This window comes from Vombatus ursinus, unplaced genomic scaffold (assembly GCF_900497805.2).
Source record: "Vombatus ursinus unplaced genomic scaffold, bare-nosed wombat genome assembly UNPS02014768.1, whole genome shotgun sequence".
NCBI lineage: Eukaryota > Metazoa > Chordata > Mammalia > Diprotodontia > Vombatidae > Vombatus > Vombatus ursinus.
The window spans coordinates 36583462-36605402 of record NW_020954546.1 but is presented as its reverse complement, the minus strand read 5'-3'; the positions used below and the strand labels follow the sequence as shown (position 1 = coordinate 36605402).

The following is a 21941-nucleotide window of genomic DNA, read 5'->3' as shown; positions in this document are numbered from 1 at the left end:
AAAGAACTAAAAAAATTAAAAAAGAACAGCCCTTTAAAAAAATAAAATAAAATAAAGGCAGGTATGTACCTCATCAAGATGGTGGGGTGGGGAGGGAAGAATTTATTGAATTTTAGATTAGGGTTAGCCCATAGAACCACAATTCTGTCACCAGAACTCTAGAGATATCCCCCTGTCTGCCTACTTATGGACAAGTAGCATGTTAATTTTGGGGAAAGCATAAGCTTGGCAGTCACAGAGCCCACATTTAAATCCTGCCTTTTTTCAGTAGGCCTATGCCATTTTGGGCAAATTACTTAACCTTTTGTCTACAACTCTGACATCCCATCCCTGTCAGTAATTATTTTCTTTTCCTGAGTTCTAGGAATAGGCAACTTCCTCCAGACATACACAGTCTGATTGATGTTTTTATTATGCAGACCTAGACCTGAGTCCGCCCAGATCAGCTACTCTTTTTACCTTTATTTTAGCTCTCTTCTAGTTCCACATTAAACCTATCTGACTTTGCCTTTAGACTAATGTTGGCAAAAATGGTTTATGGGCTTGTTGTGGTTGCCTATTATTCTCTAAGAAGGATTTACTTATCTTAGCTCAGCCCAGTTGGAGAAAGTGGGAGAGACGGAAGGATTTGCTTCCCCTGGCCATTCTTTAGAATTTGATTGAAGTTCATTTGAAAGGGGAAATTGGTTTATCCTTTGGTGAGGTGGGGGAAGAGTAAAATACCTTCGATAGGCCTTAGATCCTTGTTTATTTTATTTAGCTTAGTGCCTGGCACATAGCAGACCCTTATAAATATTGGGTGTTTTACAAGGAAGCCCTGGAGTGCTACATAAAATGTACCTGTTCCATAACGTCAGGCATTCAGAAATCAAGTTTAAAAAAAAACTTCATGAAACCATAGCAGATTGACATTGATTGGTGGAAATGGAGTAGGGAGAGAAATAGCTTGTTCAATATATCATAAATTAAATACACACGCAGTCCATAGAAAATAGTGTCATAGAAGGGTCGTGGAAGAGAAGTTGATGAGGCAGAAGTCCTCCAGTGAAGGGAGAGCAAGTATTCGTTAGCCAATGTGAAAACAGCGAGAGACTTTCGAATTTTAATGCTACCCATTGCAAAGGAGTCCAGTGAAGTGGGCAGGAGGTTTTGCTGCAAAAGGCCTGTAAAACAGAAAGTCAAAAAACCTTGCTTCCCTCCACATTCCCCACCCCCCCACCAAAAAAAGACCCAGGACCATAGTCTGACTCCTAGCCAGTGGAGGTTTTAGACCTTAAATGCCATCAACGCAGTAAAAAGCATGTTCAGTTCCCGAAGGTAAGCACCTAGCAAGGACCACGCATTTATTAAAAAGCAACCAAAAGCTTATAAGAAAATGGCCAAACAGTTATGACATAACTTGACATAAAAAATTGTTAGGTTTAACATAAATACTCCTAAACCTGCAAAGACTGCAGTTCCCAAGCTGCTAAGTCTTACTAGCCAGTACTACTTTAAGACATCTTCCAAGAAAGTAAGGGAGCTCGACTGAGATTTAGGTTAGAGCTCTTTTCAGGATTAGGTAGGTGGCTCTGAAAAGAGCCTTTTGGGTGAGGGGGGAGTCCGCCCCTTTCTGAACACATGCTCACTTGGAGCTAGTGTACTTGGTGACGGCCTTGGTGCCCTCGGACACGGCGTGCTTGGCCAGCTCCCCGGGCAGCAGCAGGCGCACGGCCGTCTGGATCTCCCGGGAAGTGATAGTGGAGCGCTTGTTGTAGTGCGCCAGGCGGGAAGCCTCGCCGGCGATGCGCTCGAAGATGTCATTGACGAAGGAGTTCATGATGCCCATGGCCTTGGAGGAGATGCCGGTGTCGGGGTGGACCTGCTTCAGCACCTTGTAGACGTAGATGGAGTAGCTCTCCTTGCGGCTGCGCTTGCGCTTCTTGCCGTCCTTCTTCTGGGCCTTGGTCACGGCTTTCTTGGAGCCCTTTTTCGGGGCAGGGGCAGACTTGGCCGGCTCGGGCATGATTATCAAAGCCTTCTAGGTCTAAGAAAAAAGAACACGGAGGCCGAAAGAAAGCAAGAGAGTAAAGCAATGGGCGAGCCTGCATTCTTTTATAACGGCAGCATGCAAATTAGGGTTCAACGTGCTCTTTATTCCTATTGGTCAACTTAATGTAATTGCGTTACAGCTACTTTTTCTATTGGTTTCTTCCGGAGCTTTTTCCAAGCCAATGAAAGTTGATTTTTTCTAACCCCGCCCCTATAGAAGTCTACAAAAGATACCTTTTTTTATCTCGGCGAGTTATTTTCTCGTAGCTTACATCTCTTTGTGTCTCCTCCTAATACAATTTCTGTCATGTCAGGCCGAGGGAAGCAAGGAGGTAAAGCTCGTGCTAAAGCTAAGACGCGGTCTTCTCGGGCTGGACTCCAGTTCCCAGTGGGCCGCGTCCATCGCCTGCTCCGCAAGGGCAATTACGCCGAAAGGGTTGGCGCCGGAGCGCCAGTCTACCTGGCCGCTGTCCTGGAGTACCTCACAGCAGAAATCTTGGAGCTGGCAGGCAATGCTGCTAGAGACAATAAAAAAACGCGCATCATTCCCCGCCATTTGCAGCTCGCCATCCGCAACGACGAAGAGCTCAACAAGCTTCTGGGTAGAGTGACTATTGCCCAGGGTGGCGTTCTACCTAACATACAGGCGGTCCTGCTACCTAAGAAAACTGAAAGCCACAAACCTAAGGGCAAATAATTGGATAAAAACTCTTTGGCGTTGTGCTTGCAAGTGACAACGCCAAAGACAAAAGGCTCTTTTTAGAGCCATCCACTCCATCAAAGAAGAGCTGAGATACTATGACGTTAATTTTTGTTATTAGTGATAAATAGCCCGACAAATAGCTGTTTGCTTTCTAGTGATAAAATAATAGAGCCCCTGTTACTGCTTTAGTGATAATAGCCCCTTAATCTGATAGATGAGGGTGGCTCTTAAAAGAGCCGTTTTGGGGGGGTGGAGGGACAAGTCTAGTCCCTCTTAACGTTTATTTGCTTTTGCCAGGCTTATGGCTCTCGGTTTTCTTGGGCAGCAAGACAGCCTGGATGTTTGGCAAGACACCGCCTTGAGCAATGGTGACTCCCCCGAGGAGTTTGTTGAGCTCCTCGTCGTTGCGCACTGCTAGCTGCAAATGGCGAGGGATGATACGGGTTTTCTTGTTGTCCCGAGCTGCATTTCCCGCCAGCTCCAAAATTTCAGCAGTTAAATACTCCAGAACCGCCGCCATGTAAACCGGAGCTCCGGCGCCGACCCGCTCGGCGTAGTTACCCTTACGGAGCAAACGGTGCACACGGCCCACTGGGAACTGCAGCCCGGCCCGGGACGAACGGGATTTAGCCTTGGCGCGAGCCTTGCCTCCCTGCTTCCCGCGGCCAGACATGGCGATAAAAGGAATGAGACCCTCTCTTTGGGAAAGAAAGACAGAAAACCTTTTAGCATCAATTTGAAGTAATTTATAAGACCTACCGGCAGGCAGAAAGGCAGTCGTTTTATTGGCTAGGAAGGCCGTTTGATTAGAGCAACCAATAGGAAAAGAGAATTTTCATCTCATCATTTGCATCGTAGGCTACCAGGAAATGACGAAAAATTATCTACCAATCATTAGTGGGTATCCCAAAGCCTTTATTTGCATGCCGGATCTATAAGTAAAGGGCCTGTCGCCATTCTGTGTCTTTGTACTTCAGTCGCGACTTCAGTGGCTTTGTGCTTTCGATAACCATGCCTGAACCAGGAAAATCAGCTCCTGCTCCTAAGAAGGGCTCCAAGAAAGCAGTGACCAAGGCCCAGAAGAAAGATGGCAAGAAGCGTAAGCGCAGTCGCAAGGAGAGCTACTCCGTCTATGTCTACAAGGTGCTGAAGCAGGTCCACCCTGACACCGGCATCTCCTCCAAGGCCATGGGCATCATGAACTCCTTCGTCAATGACATCTTCGAGCGCATCGCCAGCGAGGCTTCCCGTTTGGCGCACTACAACAAGCGCTCCACCATCACTTCCCGGGAGATCCAGACGGCCGTGCGCCTGCTGCTGCCCGGGGAGCTGGCCAAACACGCCGTGTCCGAGGGCACCAAGGCGGTCACCAAATACACCAGCTCCAAGTAAGCGGCTGCTCCAGGAGTCATCGACTTCCCATGAAACAAAGGCTCTTTTCAGAGCCACCCACTTGATCATAAAAAGATGCTATTCACTTGTTTAAAACAAAAACACATGGTTTTTCTGCATTCCCCTTTAAAGCCTTTTTTGTTTAATGGTAAGAAATGTGGCTTTGGAGTCTATTGTAGAAAACAGTGTGAAAGGCTCGTCCTACCAATACAGGTCGACACCTTCTGTAACAGACAATATGGAAGTTGGTAAATGTTGGCGTTTCTTTATTCCGCCCCCGTTATAGGATGAGATAGGGAATAAGCTTGTAATTTTGCTAGTTTAGGTAATTTCTGGATCTTGAAATTCTGACAACACAGGTAAGCAAGTACATCTGCAATTACGGTTCTCAATTGCCCTCGGTGCTGTGATTAAGTGACTTGCGCAAGGAAATGAAATGATTTAAAATCGGGTCTTTTTAACCCGACTGTGGCTCTACGCCACATTGTCTCCAGCTTCCTTAATCCACTTATTTTTAATAGAGGTCTGTATTCTGTCCCTGCCTGCCCAACCATCATCGCGAGACTGCGTGGCGAAAAGGATTCAGAGCTTCCTTGCAAGCCAGGACTAGTTGGTTTTAAGACCTGCCTCTTAACAATTACCTAGCTGTTTCTGGCCATGTCATTTATCCTTAGTGCTCTAGGCAATTCTCTAGGACTAGTAGCAGCGAAGGTGCCGACCTGAATTGGTAGGTGCCTTCCTAATTGGTAGAGGGACTTCCCTACGCCAGTGAAATCACAAGACCATTCCCTATCCTATCCCTGAAATACCCAACGCATTCTGGGAACTGGCGGGAAAGACTTTTCCTCTTGAACGCTTTCCCTTTTCGAAAACAATCTTTGCCCTATTCTGTTTAATCTGCTCCTCCCTCCCCCCCCAAGTAGAAAGGAATTAGCTTCTAACAGCCTTTCTCCGCCATGTTTCATAGAGACATAAAGCCCCTCGTTGAAATCATAGAGATCATTCAATCCCCAATTGTAACGCCTAGGAGAAACATCAGGGTTCTGAGAAGACGCTGTTCTTCATTTTCCTCAAAGTTTCGTTTCAATGTTTCATTCCGCGGCTGCTTCGTTTTGTGAGGCACAAAAAGAGGGAAAGGAGTTCTCTCCCAGGCTTTGGCGTTCGGGGAAGCTGAGCTTAGAATTGCTTAGAACTCTCCAAGTGAAACTGGATGGGATGCTCTACCCTTCCCCCCAGCACTAGACACGCTTGGGGACCAATGACTGTGTAGATGTGCCCCTGCAGCTGAGCTCCTTGCTGCTGGGGAAAAGGTTGGGGCTCCCTGAGGCCATGTGGAACTGACTAGGCGTCTGAGGGGCCTCTAGTCTGGAGAACTCTGGAAATAGAGAAGAAATGGAGACAATGGAGCCCCCCTGAGCCCCAAGAACCTTCCCTCAGTGAGACGCAGAGACTCTCAGCCAGCAGTGTTTGTGACTAGGAATGTCATACTTTAAAGTTTAAACAAACCAAAAAAAAAAATCCTTTTTCTTTCCTCCGTCCCAGGTTTCCTCTTTCTTCGTCCTTCTCTATTTCATAAGTCCCACAAGATGGAATATAGTTTAGTTTAATAGAAAATGCACTGGCCCGGGTATTATTCAAAAGACCAAATGTTTTGCTGCTAACTAGCTGAGTGACCTCAGCCTAATCAATTTATTTCTCTGAATCTATCTACTACTCTGTAAAATGAACTAGTATGGCCATGGTCCTTGCAAGGTGTCAGCAGAACCCCTAATACTTTCTATCCAAGGCCTCTGGAGGAAAAAAAAATGACACGGCCAGCCAGAGTATTTTCGTTCTCACCATCAATATAGTCTACATCCATTTCCCTTTACTTTCTCTGGAGGATGAGAAAGAAGGTCAAGGCTGGAACCAAAAGAAACTAAGCCTCCCTTTTACTGAGCCAGCCAGAGGAAGTTCAGCTCATTCCTTTCATGAGCAAATGACTTATGTTCCTGAAAGTATCTACAAATTATCCTACTCACTTGTCCTTGAAATGTCCTTTTTTTTGTTTGTTTCAATACCCCAGTATACCAGGATTTGTATCATTACCTTAGGCATACTCAACACATTTAAAGTAAACATTTATTGAAAACTCGATCATGAACAGCATTGTTTTTAATCATCAAATTAAAGAAATTAAAATGAAGCTTTTTTAATTAGCTAAAAATTAACAACTAAATTTGAAATTATTAAAGCTGGGTTTGAATACCAGTTCTATTCTTATTTATTACCTTCCTGGATCTCTAATTCCTTGCCTGTAAAATGAAGGGATTAGATGAGATTATTTGAAAGTCCCATCTAGTCCAAAGTTTAGATCGGGGCAGTAAATAAAATAGAGAATATTTGTTTTTCAAATTCCAACTTTGCAAAGGACTCCTTATAATCAAACCTTTTGCCTCACCCTAAAATACAGAACATCCTTTTCAACTTTATTTTGCAGACTCAAAGAAAATGTCTCCCCAAGGATGCTCCCTTAACCCCTGCATTTCTATGATGGGCCAATATGGAAGCTCAAAGACTGGTAATCAGAGGTGAATCCGTTAAATTTTAAAATATTAATTTTTCTTTCTTTTTCTTTTCTGATGCCAGGGTGTCCTACTATGCGCTATGCCACAAAAATCAAAGGGGTCAGGTGAATCAAACATCTGGTTGATTTTTCTCTGAACAGGCTATAGGCAAATAGAGTCCCCAGGCAAAAGCAGAAACCACTCTGAAGGCAGGAAGGAGTGAAGACAATTAACCTAATGCCAACAGGAAGTGGGTTCTGCCAAGTAGGAATGTGTATGTAGCAAGTGGGGCAGTGTCCTTGAAAGAGTCTGTAAGAAAGGAAGAACAAGGGCCTAAGCCTGCAAATCAGCCTTGTCACTAGGGGTGTCTCTTTCCTCCCAACACCAGGGCTTAGATGAAGGAGCAAAGGGTTATAAGTCGGATGTAGGGTCATAAGGCCACCTGCCCTGGCACAATATAATTCCTGAGCAACTCAATTCTACCACGTCAAGGAGGCTGGAGACACATTGGGGTCCTTTGCACACAAAATCACCACCATGGTAATTAGCACAGAGTGGAAAGATTAAGTCAAAGCCTATAGGACAGGGACCCTGAGGTTTTCTTCTTTCATTTTTCTTTAGTTTGAAGTGTCAGAAAAAAGAAAAGCAGAAAGAACCCTCAAGGACCCACCATGGTATAATAGATAGATCACTGGATTTGAAATTATGAATGCTGAATTTGAATACTGGTTCTATTATTTACTACCTTTCTTGATTTCTACTTCCTTACCCATAAAATGAAGGGATTAGATGAAATAAAGTCCCATCTAGTCCAAAGCTTAGAAAGGGAAGGAGATAAAAATGGAGAATTCTTTATGCCAGAATTGATCATAGAAATTCAATAATCAACTTGAGGGTAGTAGAAAGAATATATCCTGATGGAGGATTGTGAACATGCCCATTGTCACCTTCTAGAAAGGATTAAGTACACCTCTTTTAATTTCATCTACTGGGAATTAATTAATTGGCTTGGGTTTTTGTGGAGCGGAGGCCAGGCTTTGTGCTTGGCCTATAAAAGGGAGCTGACCTATCTGTTGCTGTCTCTTTTCTGAAGATGTTAGATAAGCCAGTTGCTGGTCTTTCAGAGGGGATGCTTTGGCATTAATGTAAACACTCCCCCTTCCCTTTCCCACCCTACATTGACTAACCCACCCACTAAGATGCCAGCTCCTCAGGGGAGACAGGATAGAAAGGGCCCAAGAAATGGTAGCAGCTGAAGTGGTGAAATAACAAGAATTCCTGGACTCAGCCATGGAAAGATGGAGGGAGCAGCACATGCTCAAAGTTTGAGAATTCAGTCTTTTGAATAAGGAAGGAATGCCTGGGAAATGTAAGATTCCTAGAAAGCTCAAGGATCAGGGAAGAGTTCTTAAGTTTAGGATTATCATACATCTAAGATTGGAAGCCATCTAGTTCAATACCCCTTATTTTACAGATGAGAGAATCAAGGCCTAGAGATTTTAAGTGGTTTGCCCACAGTCGCTTCAGAGGTGAGATCTGAATTCAGACTATCTGACTCCCAATCTTTCCACTGGACTGTATTGCTTCTTGGGGAGAGGAGGATTATGAGGATAGCCCTGAAGTTAGAAAAGCCATCTTGGGTTCCAATTCCATGGTATTGAGAACAAGAGTCCTACTGTCACTCTGGATTGTAGGTAATGCTTGTTCAAGGTTGGGGGAGGGAGGGGCAGGCAGTGTGTGTCCCTTCCAACAGCCCTAAACTCATTCCCCTCCAGAGGGAGTCCAAGGCCCCGTTGTGATACCATAAGATTAGAGGCCTTTTTAGGTCCCTAAGGTGAATATGGAACCAAATGAAATGTTGGAAGAGACTGTCTTTAACTCTCCCAAGGTTTTTTCCTCTGCTCTGAGGTGAATCTAAACCACAGGGTGGTGCTATCAGTCTAGAGCAGTGGTTTCCAAATGTATTTTAATTAGGCACTCCCACAGGAAAAAATAAATAAATAAATGTATGTGTATATATATATATATACATACATATGCTGAAGCTGCACACTTTTCTCATATCTGTGTTTACTCATAAATTTTATATGTGTGCTATTGTACTAATATGTACATATTTTAAAAGATTGTTAATATAGAATATTTTGACTTATTTAAAATAGAATGCTCAAATAAAGATAAATAAACTATGTTTGGAGTTCTTGTTAAAGTAGAAGGAAACTTTTCATTCTTGAGAATAGTCTTTGAACATACTTGATACAGAGCACTGAGCCTGGAGTCAGAGGACCTTTATTCAAATCATAGCTCCAGACACTACCTGTGTGACCTTGGACAAGTCCCCTAGCCTCCCTAGGCCTCATTTCCTGGGTGAATTAGACAACTAGGTGGCCTCTGAGGCACCTTTACTTCTAGTTCTTTTATCTGATGAAAGAAAAATACCTGCTTATGTTGGTAAGGGATGAGGTAGATTTGTAAGTCATAGTTGTTTGTTACTAATTCATGACTCAGTTAATTTGATCAAGATAGCTAACTAAGCAGGTGAATATTGCTTTAAAAATACTTTTTTTATTGGAGGATACCCAATATGAGTCAACTAATAGATCCTAAAAGTCAATGAACATAAAACAGCTTTTCAGCAAGTCCTGATTCTCTGTATAATTATTGACAGTATATACAAGGCAAAAGGGAATTGTCTGAATTCAAAACCTCACCAGAAAATGGTTGTGGTGATGATGATGATGAGAGTATTCATATAGGGCCTACTATGCACCAGGAAATTTATAAATATGATCTCGTTTGATCCTAGGACAACCCTAGGAGGTAGGTGCTATTGCTATTCCCATTTTACAGTTGAGAAAACTGAGTCAGACAGAAGTTAAGTGACTTGCCCAAAAATCACACAGATAATAAATGGGGCCAGATTTGGATTTGGGCCTTCTTGACTCCTGGCTCATAGACTACAAACCCCTGGTTCCTCTGAGTCCCAATTAAAATCTCATCTATAGAAAGCCTTTCCCAACCTTTTGTTAACATAGAGCCTTCCCTCTATTAGTTATTTCTTATTTATCTTGAATATAATTTGTTTGTAGATATTTGTTGGTCTCCACCACCAGACTGTGAGCTTCTCAAGTTCAGTGCCTGGCACATAGTAGGTGCTTATTAAATCATTATTGACTGACCAGAGCTCTATCCATTGTATCACCTAGCTGTTATAAATTGCTATAAATTCATTTCTCTTTTTTACATGGTTTTCCTAAATGGACAGCATTATAACTTAATTTCCCATTCATATTTGGATATTTTTGTTGTGTTTTTAATAGGACTACAAGGAACATCAAGAAAGCCAATTTGACTAGACCAGCAGTTCTTAAGCATTTTGGTATCATTACCCCTGTTAGTTGTAAAAAGTTTAACATATACAAAGTTCAAGAGACATAGTTTCTGAGTATTTAATCATTTTATTAATTATTGCTAGCAGATAATTAATAATTGGTCAAAGGCACTTTCAAATGCCAAAGACCCCTCATGGAACCCACTCAACCCTTGGAAGAGTGGGTGATCCTAAGGGTGGAAATCAACTCTGATTGGTTAACAATTAATGAGAAGAATGAATATTATAATGAGAGCTGGACCTATTCTAATGAGAGGCTGGTGGATTATGGGGTCTGAACAAGATTGAGGAGAAAAGGGGGCAGCGAGCTGGCTCAGCAGATAGAGCACCCACTGGAGTCAGTGGGGCCTGAGTTCAAATGTGACCTCAGACACTTGACACTTACTAGCTGAGTGATCTAGGGCAAGTCACTTAACCTTATTGCCTAACAAAAAAAAACAAAAACAAAAAAACAAAAAACAAACAGAAAAAAAAGGTTGAGGAGAAAGTTAATCCAATCTCATCAACAGCAATGTCCTTCAAATTCTGGCTTGACCTAGTAGAGAATGGGAAACTAGGAAGGGGAAAAAACCCTGGATCTCCCCAATAACTGCTTATTTAATAATCATTTCTCTCAAAAAGTATTGTGGATCCTTCAAAGAGCTTTTGTTAATATAGGTTATATCCATCAATGCTTACCATATTATTAATTAAAATGTCCTAGTATTATTTTTAAAAAGTTTTAATCTTTCAGACCCCCTAAAAGCATCTCAGAGATGCTCCCAAGAACCACACTTTGAGAACTGATGGGCTAGAGACCATAGAATACATGAAAGGGAGTAATAATATGTAATAAAGCTGGAAAGATAAGCTGAGACCAGGCTTTGAAGGACTTTAAATGTCAAACACAGGAGTTTATTTGATTCTAAAGGTAATTAGGAAATTACTGAAGTTTATTTAAGGGGAAGGAGGTGATGTCATTATACTAGTGAATTAAGAAAATCACTTTGGCAACTGAGCAGAGGGACAATTTGAGTGGGTAAATTTGAAGCTCCAGACCAGTTAGGAAGCTATTCCAACAGCACAGGCAAAAGGTGAGTTGCGAAAGGGGGAGAGGTGGTAGGGATAAAAAAGACGAGATTCGGAGTGTGGTGGGTGAAAGCAAAGAATCAGTGACAAACTTTATAAAACAGAGTAACTGGAAGGACAGTAATGTCCTCAGTGGTAAAAAGGAAGTTTCCAGGAGGGGGATGTTGGGAGTAAGGTGGAAGAGAGATACAGTAATGAGATTTGCAATGCAGATCACAGCCTATCCACGCCTATTTATCTGGTGTGACTCATTCTGTTCCACCTAAAATGAAAAAGGAGTGGAGAGAGGAATTTTCCAATGTCATCTACTGAGCTGAGGATGCCCCAGGATTAGGTTATAACTGCTCTGAGCAGCTGGCATTCTTGCAATGGAGGAGGGAAATTGGGAGCAGGCAATGTGAGAGGGGGAAGAGTGGATGAGTTTTGGGTGGTAATTGTAATTGTTTTTGTATGTAATTTTGCATGTAATTGTTTTGGAAACAAGGCCCACAGTTAGTTAAGAGACAGTAGGTTACCATTCATACTCCCACTGTCGTATTGGTCAGCAATACATCCCTTTCAGCTCATATCCTCCAGGACTAGAACAGTGGTCTCTCAAGTGTAGGTTCCGGCCTGAAGAAGATCTGAGGCCTGATCCCCAAGGGATGTGTGATCAGCCAAGCAGAAAATGAAGTTGCATCCCACTCTTCCAACAATAACCATTCATGGGGCTTGCCTCCAGCACAACCTCACCGATGTGTATCACCTGACACTCCCCCAACTTTGCTTCCTCCTCCATCTGTGCAGATTTCTAACCTCCCCTCTTCTAAGCTGGGCTGCTAGGACAGTTATAAGCTAACCACTACCAGAGCACCCACACTGGGAAAACCCCAGATACCTACTTGAAGTGTAGGCTCCGAATTTCAAGGCAATAAGTAAGAGACCTACCTCTCTAATTTTCATTCTGGGTGGTATAATTGAGAATCACAGGATCCATCCCATTCTCACTACTCAGACAGCTACCATCCTAGTTTAGCCCTGAATCAGCTTTTGCTGGACTGTCGCAGTAGCCCCCTCATTGTTCTCCCTGCCTCAAGTCACTTACCTCTCCAATCCATCCTCCACACAACTCCCAAAATTATTTTCTTGATGTGACGGTCTTAACCATGTCACTCCCCTATTCAGTAAACCCTATAGTAAACCCTATAGACTCTAGGATCAAATATTTCACCTTCATCTTGATGTGGTTTGGGGGTTCAGGGGTTCTGGGACCCCAAAATCACAACACACGGGTCCTACCCAAAAGAATTTGACCCAAGCCTTCTTTCAGCCAAAGACAAGGTTTATTAGAACATCCATCATTTTAAGCAGACTCTTAAGGAGTCTGAACATGGGTAAGCAGTGGCTAGATTATAAGAATCTAAGCCTTGGCTAGATTTTAAGAATCTGAGCATCATAATGGAGACAAGATAGACTTTATATACAGAAAGACCGTGGGAGAGTGGCCAAATAGTCCATGAGGTAATAGAATTTCCAAGGGTGGGAAATGGAGCCTAGGTGGGACCAATGGTGGGAAATGGCCTGGGGCCATAGGGAGGCAAGATAATGGAGGGGAGATTGGGTATAGCCACAATGAAAGACCAATTGATGGGACCATAGCCTCAGGGGAATGCCAGAGATTTGGCCAAGTGGGAAAGTACAGAGTCCATGAGGTAATAGAATTACCAAGGATGGGAAATGGTCTTGGGCTAGAGATTTTCCTTTCTGGGGCTCAGATTCCAACCCCATCAATCTCACTCTTTTTTTAATTTCTATTTTTGTGTAAGTTTTATAAAGTACATAATTATTGGTACAGAAGTGTATGTAGATAAATTATAAATAAATGCACGTATATTAGGTACATGATCAAAAATATATGGGGTATATGATCAAGAAAGTTTAGAGAGCCTTAGATCCCTAGAGTCCCTGGTCCCTGAAGAGGGAAAATTGTATCAATTATTTATAGAATGCTTTAGATTCTATTTTTCCCCTGATTCTGTATTACGGGACAAAATAAAGGCTATTTTGCACCTAATATTCATTATTACCTGCATAGTATTGAAGAAAAAAAGTAAATACTGTAACCTGCATTTTAGGAACATCTGCAAGAAACAAAAATTTTTAAATATAACATTATTCTAAATCCAAACATTCCTAGCTCAAACTAGTATAGTGTCTTCATGCCCTCAGACATTTCTCTATCTCTCTACCTCAAGAAAATTTGAGGTAGGAATCTTGAACAAGGAAAAAATGATAATAATTATAAATGCAATTCATGATTAACATTCCAGAACAATAGTCAGAACTCAATTCCTGCCTCTCTCTCACCCTACAAGGACAGAGATGCCCTCCTCCCACAATCAACATCACAATCTTTTCTTTCACTTGCCTACAGTTTCTTGGTATGGAAAAGGCAAGAATCTAAATAAGACAAGAAACAAATCTGATCTTCACCTCTCATCTTTTCAAGAGCCTTAGCTTTTGTTATGCCTGCTTTTTAGGGAAAATTCTAGAAAAGCTTTTAGGCTTGGAGAAAATATTATTTCTTAATAGTTTCAGTTGAACTAAAAAGTGTTTATATGCTTCCACAATGGGAACCAGGGATACCTCCCACATATCTGTTGTTGAAAGTGGATTTTGAAGAGAACACAACTGACTACATTTTGCTCTATGTTTGCCCTTTTTTTGCGGGGGGGGGGGGCAGTTTGCTATGTCTCAGGATGTACCTCAGGGATAGCTTAAAGTTAAATGTCTGTCTTTCCCCTTCCCCCTCCTAATGTTACAAAGGAAAATTCTAGAAGACTTTGAATACATAGTTCCAGGAACTCCCTCCCTTCTCTTTAGCCTATCTAATACAGAAGCATTAGTAGCTTAACAATAGACGGTGGCATTGTGGATGGAGTTCCAGACCTAGAGTTAGGAGGACTGATCTTTCTGAGTTCAAATCTAGACTCAGACTCTTACTGGGCTTACCTGGGCATCTTACTTAACCCTGTTTGCCTCAGTTTCCTCATCTGTAAAATAAGCTAGAGAAGGAAATGGCAAACCATTCCAGTATCTTTGCCAAGACAACCCCAAATGGGGTCAGGGACACGACTGAGCAACAGCAGCTTAACAAATACTAATTAACTAACCTACTGATAAAGGAGATACTGTCTTTAATCTAGTATAAATGGCTATGCTATCGGATACATTCTTTCTTTGCTTGGTAACAATTTAAGCATCCTAAAAAGCACCTTTTCTTTCTGCCAAAGTGCCCTACTGGATCTTACCTAACAATAAACGCATCTTCTCTTCTGCTACTGTCGCTAGGTCATCCTTCATTCTCAAAAAAGACCAAGGACATCAGGAGGGTGATGTCTTGACTTCCAAGTGGATTGGATTTAAGTGAGTCAGAGCTGCAAAAAGTCAGTATCACTCACTTCCAGAGCTATTTGAGTCCAGTGGCAAGACATAAATCAAGACGACCGGTGATAGCTTAGGAAACAGTGGGAGACCTAGGCCATTTTAGGCAAAGGCCTTTCCCAGGTCTCAATTTGTCTGACCCATTCAGTAATTAAGGGCTAGGTAAGAATTGAGACAAAAGATGGCCTAGTTTGCCATCACAAAGAATCAATCTGAAAGGGGAAGACCCTAAGAGTTTTTGTCCAGAGCAGAAAACAATTGCCATTTACACTCACTGGGAGCCAAGAAAACCCAACTATGAGCAAGAGAGCCTTAGGCTGGGACCTATTATAGGCTAATCAGTGAGAGCCAGAGTGATTGGGGTTTACAGGCATAGTCAAGTAGCTCTATTTCAATCACAGTGGGCTTTTTCAAAGCCCATTTTTTCAGAGCTATAGTTCAAGGAATCATAAATGAAAACTCCATGAAACAAAGAGTTAATTGTTCCAGCTTTTTGAAAAAATAATGCTAAATAAAAATGGGGTGGGGGGGGAATCTACCTCCCAAATCCCAAGATACCTTGTGAAGTACAAGCGATCAAAAATTATAGTCCTTTGGACAAAGCACCCACATGTAAGGGTATGACACCCCACGTGGACAGAAAAGGAGAAGAAGGAAGAGGAGAAGGAGGAGGGAAAGAGGAAGAAGGGGAAGAGCTCTTGATAGGTAGGTCACTTAGCTCAGGAAAAAAGGTGTGGGTGTGGGTGTGTGTAAGTGTGTAAGAGCAGCCAAACCTGGAGTCAGGAAGACCTGAATTCAAATCTGGCCTACTAGCTGTATGAACCTGGGCAAGTCACTTAACTCTATTTGCCTCAGTTTCCTCATCTGTAAAATGAACTAGAGAAGAAAATGGCAAACCATTCTAGTATTTTCACCAAGAAAACCCCCAAATGGGCTCATGAACAGTCAGATATGACTGAACAACAAAATAATGTCTATATGTGTGCGTGTGCATATGCATATGTCCATCACCTAATGATGGCGTGTGTTACACTCTTGAATGGATAACTATACTTTATTTGTCTGTCTGTATCCTGTACTGGCTTATTTCATCAGTAGCTAGCAAGGACCCTGAAAATTCTGTTGACCCCAAAACTGTTGAGACCTATATATAAGCTATATTCTAAGTTTCCTGGTAGAAATTCTGAGGAAACCAAAGATTGAATGCCATCTATGTAAATACAGAACTTGGAATATTGGGTCATAAAAGACAGATTCTGGTATGGTGTTAGATTTACAGTCAGGAAAACCTGCATTTGAATGATTTACATTCAAATACTGCTTCCTGCACTTGCTAGCTGAATGACCCCCAACAAATTACTTAGGCCCTCTGAACCTCAGTATCCTCATCTGTAAAATGGTGACAATAATAACACCTATCTCACAGAGTCATTGTGAGGAGCAAGTGAAATTATGTACATAAAATGCTTTGCAAACTTTGAAGTGCTATATTAATCGGAACAATTCTAATTTTAAAAATTGGAGCTAATACACACAAAGGTGACTTTGAAGGGATCATCATGGTTAGAATTGTTACATATCCCAATTATTATATTGGATGTCCACTATCCCAACATATCCTACTAATGTGGTTTGGGGGTACTGGGAACCTGAAATGGAAGAGTACAGAGTGGCATCCACCTGGAATGAATTCATTCACTCACACCTTCTTTCAATCAAGGTGGCAAGGTTTATTGTCAAGCCAATAGCTCAGGCTAGATTCCTGATGAATCTGCAACTCACTGGGGGTAAGACTGATACTTACACATAAAAAAGGAAAAGTGGAAAGATCTGGATGTGATTAAGGAGTGGTAAATAGACTGGAGTGGGCCAGGTGCCACAGTGAAAGGAGTTAAGTGGTCTGGGTCCAGAGCCACTGTGAAAGGATTATCAAGTATCTAAGTGGGTTGGGCTGGGCCAGATGACTCAGGCAAGAGGCCAATGGTCTGGACTGCTGAAATGTATGGGAAAATTCAGGGACTGGATTGCTTTCAAAGACATGGTCTTTTCCTTTTAGGGGTCCAGATCCCATCACCCCATAACTACCATTTTGGGGTACTTCACAGGCCTGTTGTAAAAAAAAAAAGGCATTTTGTAAACTTTAAAGCACCATGTAAATGTTAGTTTTCAACTGTTAGTAGTATTATTTACTAAGTCTGGCTGGTTTCAAATATGAAACCATTCTCCATCTTCTCCCATCCCACCCTTGTGTCTCTAGTTAGAATATCCTGCAAAGTAAAATCTGAGATTCCTGACTTCCTTTGATTTGATAGCCATGATGGAAACCAGAGAGATAGGAAAAGAGTGCAGAATCATATTACTTTCCATTCAAACTGTAACCATAAAATAGATTATGATCTCCTGATCACAAATTAATTCTTAGTTAATAAATACTACTTTGTTGTTTTTATTAACTAAAGAAGAGAATACAAAAAGTATACGTTCTAATGAGGGAAACAATACATATGCAAGGAGTGGGGTGAATACATCTCAGGGATGACATAGGGTTAGCATGGTATAGCAGAAACCTAGATGTCAGAAGGCATTCAGATTCCCATCCCAGCTCACACACTTACCAGCTAGCTGTCTGACCAGGGACAAGTCATTTAATCTCTCTGAGTCTCTTTTTCCTCAACTATCTATAAAATGGATATACTAAAAACTTGTACTGCTTACCTTAAAGATAATAGCACAGCCTAAATGAGCCAAGATTATTAAGTATTTTGCCTTGTGCTTGTTTTAGGGATAAGTAAAAGGAGTTGACACTTTAGAGGTAAGATAGCATGATATGTTGAAATGAGCCCTGACCTGGGAATCAGACCTGAATTCTAGTCCTAGCTCTAAACTAAACCAGTTGTGGAAGCTTAGATAAATCATTTCACTTTTCAAAGCCTCAGGTCTCTGATATGTCAAAAGTGGGGATTTGATCTCTAAGGTCCCTTCCAATCATAATCTTATGATAATTATATTTAATCTTCTTCTCAGGAGAATGTGAGCAATATTCTGCTTTATTCTGAATTGTCTTTTCCCAAAATAATGAGAGGATTTCCCATCATGACCTAGAATTTTATGGGGTTAGAGGTACCTTTAAAAAGTCAAGGTAGTCTAGGAGTTGGCATCCTTGAGACCAAGTTCCTTAATTCTCTAATTCCTACCTTCCTATGCTATGCCTCAGTTCCCTAGTTAGGGATCCCAAATCTGGCTTTTTCCCTGTGGTTCAAGATGAAGGGGATTGAACACTACTAAGTCTTCCCACTGACAGGTACAATTTGGGAGAGCTACTTGATCATTGTTTGTATATGTATATACGTATGTATGTGTTTGTGTGTATCGGGGTTCAAATGAATGAATCAAACATACATACATATACATATATTTACACACATACAGATATATATATGTATACGTGTGTGTATATGCGTCACTTTGTGTGTGTGTGCTAGGTGATGTTCTTGGTATGAATATTGGATTTATAACACTGCCCATTTTCTGTCTCTGATTAACGAATTGAGTATTGGACTGTTGCAAAGGAGAGCGTGCAGACAAACAGTTCAATCAAATACACCTATCCTCTTTCATGCTGTCCCAACTCTCCCACAGTGCCTCTGTTGACCTGCCTAGAGTACTGCAGGCTCAACGGAAACTCTGAGGAAGAACTACAACTCCCATGAATGCTCGGGAGCTGGCTACGCGACATGTCGGGAATTTGGTACCAATGCCCCCCAATGAGGAGATAAGGACTCAATTTCCCGGCATGCCTCGCGAAGCCGAGACTCCAATTCCCGGTGCGTCCTCCGCGCATTTAGGAACGGAGCGGGCGTAAAGAAGTCAGGAGTGGCGGAAGCAGCCGAACTCTAGGGACAGGTAGAAAAGGGGCACCGGTCGGGCAGGGGCTCAGACGTCACCCCTGAAGAAAGTGCACCCCAACCCTCCCCTATGTGTTGTTCCCCCCACCGCCATTAGAACGTAGAAAATATTAGAAAATGGAATAGGCTTGTATGCCCAGTGCTTAGCTCAGAGCTGTGCACCGTAGTAAGCGCTTAATTAATCCATGATTCATTAATTCATTCAATCAGTCCTTACATCTGCAGCGGCAACCCTCCCCCTCTTCAGTGCAAGCGACCCCCCGCCAAACACACACACCACCCCCCGCAGCCGCCTCCCATCCCTTCTCTGCACCCTCCTCCCATATCCCCCCATTCCCACCGCCACCCCCAGCCTCCAGCGGTCGTTCTAGGCGCCCCCCACCCCCGCCCCCCCCGAGCTTTTTGTAGCCTCCTTCCTCGACGTCACAGAAGGCTGGGGTGGGATCTCCCGAATCCCACCTCCCAGCCGGGTCCAGTTTGGGTGGGCTGCCTGATTGAGGGGGCTTGGGTGCTTGGATTGGGGTATGGGGCAGGGGTGAGGTCAGGGTTTGTATGGGAGGGTCCCTAAGTCTCATTTGTCCTTTCTTCCCTCCCTACCTCTCCCCTTCCCTCATCCTTCCTGTAGCTGATGCTGAGTGGGCTGCGCGTCCGACTTCTGGCCCCCCGGGCCATGTCCGGCTGCGTCCGTCTGTCCAGCGGCAGCGTAAAGAGGGCCGGGATGGAGGGCCCTGTGGAAGCAGCGATAAGAGCGAAGCTGGAGCAGGCTCTGAGCCCGCAGGTGCTGGAGCTTCGCAATGAGAGCAGCGGCCACGCTGTGCCCCCCGGGAGCGAGACCCATTTCCGTGTGGCCGTGGTGAGCTCCCGCTTCGAAGGCCTAAACCCCCTGCAGCGCCACCGATTGGTCCATGCTGCCCTGGCCGAAGAACTTGCAGGGCCTGTCCATGCGCTGGCCATCCAAGCTCGGACCCCTGCCCAATGGAGAGATAACCCCAACCTAGACATCAGCCCCGCCTGCCTGGGTGGGGGTAAGAAAGACTTCCATGGTATCTCCTGAAAAATTGAAGAAGAGAAGATAACACATGTATTCTAGATTTGTGGGGGGAGAGAGTGACTGACCTTGACTGGGGCCTGCCCTCCCAAAATAAAAGTGTGATTGTGTCAGACAGTGTCTTTGTGATTGCGAAACTGAGCCGAGAAAAGAGAAAGTGTCCCACAGTGTAGGCACACTAAGGGCAATGAAGTGGGACTTTATCCCTGTGACCCAGAGGGAGGGCACTGGAACTCTAGTTGAGCCCCTGAGTGATTCATCTGAACCCCTGCTTGGTGCAACACCGAGGTGATGTCTTGGTGCAGATACCAAGGAATGATGGCTTGCATTGGCATACAAAGTATTTTATATATTGATTTTGAACCTCCTAAGAACCGTATAAAGTAGGCACACTCTACATTATACCCATTTTACAGACAGAACAGGTTCACAGAAGTAAACTGAGTGGTTACTAGGTATAGGAGACCATGTCAAGTCAACAAGCATTTATTAAGTGCCTAGCAACTAGGTAGTGCATGTGAATAGAGCAGTGGACTGGAATCAAGAAGACCTAAGTTCAAATCTGTGTGACCTTGGGCAAGTCACTTAATCTCTGTCTTCTTCAGTTTCCTTAACTGAACAGAGTTAAAATATCTATTAAAATAGAGATAATAATAGCACCTCCCTCTCAGGGTTGTTGTGAGCATTAAATGGGATGATATTTGTAAAACACTTAGCACAATGCCTGGCACACAGTAGGCATGATATAAATGCTAGTTATTATCACTTTGCTAAATGCTGGGTATGGAAAGAAAGGCCAAAAATAGTCCTTGTCCTCAGGGAGATCACAAGCTAATGGGAGAGACAACATGCAAATTACTGTGTACAAATAAGATATAGGCAGGAAAAAGGAGATAATTTCAGAGGCAAGATGCTAACATTAAGGAGGACTGAGAAAGATTTCTTACAGAAGGTAGGATTTTAGTTGAGACTTGAAGGAAGCCAGGAGGTGAGAAGGGAGAGCATTCCAGACACGGGGAGACAGCCAGTAAGAATGCAAGGAGTCTAGAGATGGGTGTCTTGTTCAAAGAATAGCAAGGAAGCCAGTGTCGCTGGATTGGAGGAATATAGGGTAGGAGAAGACTGGAAAGGTAGGCAGGGGCCAGCTTGCGAAGGGCTTTAAAAGCTTAAGTTACTGTGGACATTATAAAATGTTTGGGAGTCTACCTGCCAAAACAAACTCAGGAACTATGTGAACACAATTACAAAATGCTTTTCACATAAATAAAGTCAGATCTAAATAACTGGAAAAACATCAGTTGTTCATGGGTAGGCTGAGCTAATATAATAAAAATGACAATTCTACCTAAATTAATTTACAGCTGGTGTCTCTGATGACCGTATTTCTAAAATATAGAGAGAACTGAGTCAAAATGATAAGAATACAAATCATTCCCCAATTGATAAATGGTCAAAGGATATGAACAGGTAGTTTGCAGAGGAAAAAATTAAAGCCATCTATAGTCATGTAAAAAAAATGCTCTAAATCACTATTGATTAGAGAAATGCAAATCAGAACAACTCTGAGGTACACATCACACCTATCAGATTGGCTGACATGACAAAACAGGAAAATGATAAATGTTAGGGAAGATGTGGGAAAATTGGAACACTAATGCATTGTTGGTGGAGTTGTGAAATGATTCAACTATTCTGGAGAGCAATTTGGAACTACACCCAAAGGGCTATAAAATTGTGCATACCCTTTGGCCCAGCAATACCACCTCTAGGTCTGTATCCCAAAGAGATCATAAAAAAGGGACCCACATGTACAAAAATATTTATAGCAGCTCTTTTTGTGGTGGCCAAGAATTGAAAATTGAAGAGATGCTCATTAGCTGGGGGATGGGTGAACAAGTTATGGTATATGAATGTGATGGAATACTATTGTGCTATAAAAAATGATGAACAGGCGGATTTCAGAAAAACCTGGAAAGACTTATATGAACTGATGCTGAGTGACATGAGCAGAACTAGGAGGACATTGTATGTAGTAACAGCCGCATTGTTCGATGACTGACTTTGATAGACTTAGCTGTTCTCAGCAATGCAAGGATCTAAGACATGTCCAAAAGCCTCATGATGGAAAATGCTATCCATACCCAGAAAAAGAACTATGGAATCTGAACGCAGATTGAAGCATACTCTTTGCTCTCTCTCTCTTTTTTTATTTTGTTTTTTCATTCTCGTGGTTCCTCCCATTAGTTCTAATTCTTCTTTAAATCATGACTAATGTCAAAATATGCTTAATATGAATGTATAAGTAGAGTTTATATCAGATTGCATGCCATCTTGGGAAGGGGGGAGGAGAAGGGGGGGAGAAAATTTTAAAACTCAAAATCTTATGGAAGTAAATGTTGAAAACTAAAAACAAATAAATTAATTATTTTTAAAA

At 42.5% G+C, this 21941-nt stretch overlaps 3 protein-coding genes across 3 annotated transcripts; 2 read left to right on the top strand and 1 right to left on the bottom strand.

Moving 5' to 3' along the window:
• Positions 1-1548: 1548 nt before the first annotated feature.
• LOC114042882 (histone H2B type 2-E-like) lies at positions 1549-3407 on the bottom strand. The gene is made up of 2 exons (XM_027861645.1): positions 3044-3407; positions 1549-1995 (listed from the first exon to the last, which is right to left on the bottom strand). Exons 1-2 carry the CDS (start codon positions 3405-3407, stop codon positions 1625-1627), a joined length of 735 nt encoding a protein of 244 aa, XP_027717446.1. The 3' UTR covers positions 1549-1624.
• Positions 2300-4199, top strand: LOC114042883 (histone H2A type 1-H-like). Its single transcript, XM_027861646.1, has 2 exons — positions 2300-2699; positions 3840-4199. The coding sequence occupies exons 1-2, from the start codon at positions 2339-2341 to the stop codon at positions 4124-4126; spliced, it is 648 nt and encodes a 215-aa protein (XP_027717447.1). The 5' UTR covers positions 2300-2338; the 3' UTR covers positions 4127-4199.
• A 14156-nt stretch (positions 4200-18355) lies between these two features.
• LOC114043288 (bolA-like protein 1) lies at positions 18356-19620 on the top strand. The gene is made up of 2 exons (XM_027862364.1): positions 18356-18457; positions 19085-19620. Exon 2 carries the CDS (start codon positions 19088-19090, stop codon positions 19511-19513), a length of 426 nt encoding a protein of 141 aa, XP_027718165.1. The 5' UTR covers positions 18356-18457; positions 19085-19087; the 3' UTR covers positions 19514-19620.
• The last annotated feature ends 2321 nt before the right edge of the window (positions 19621-21941 follow it).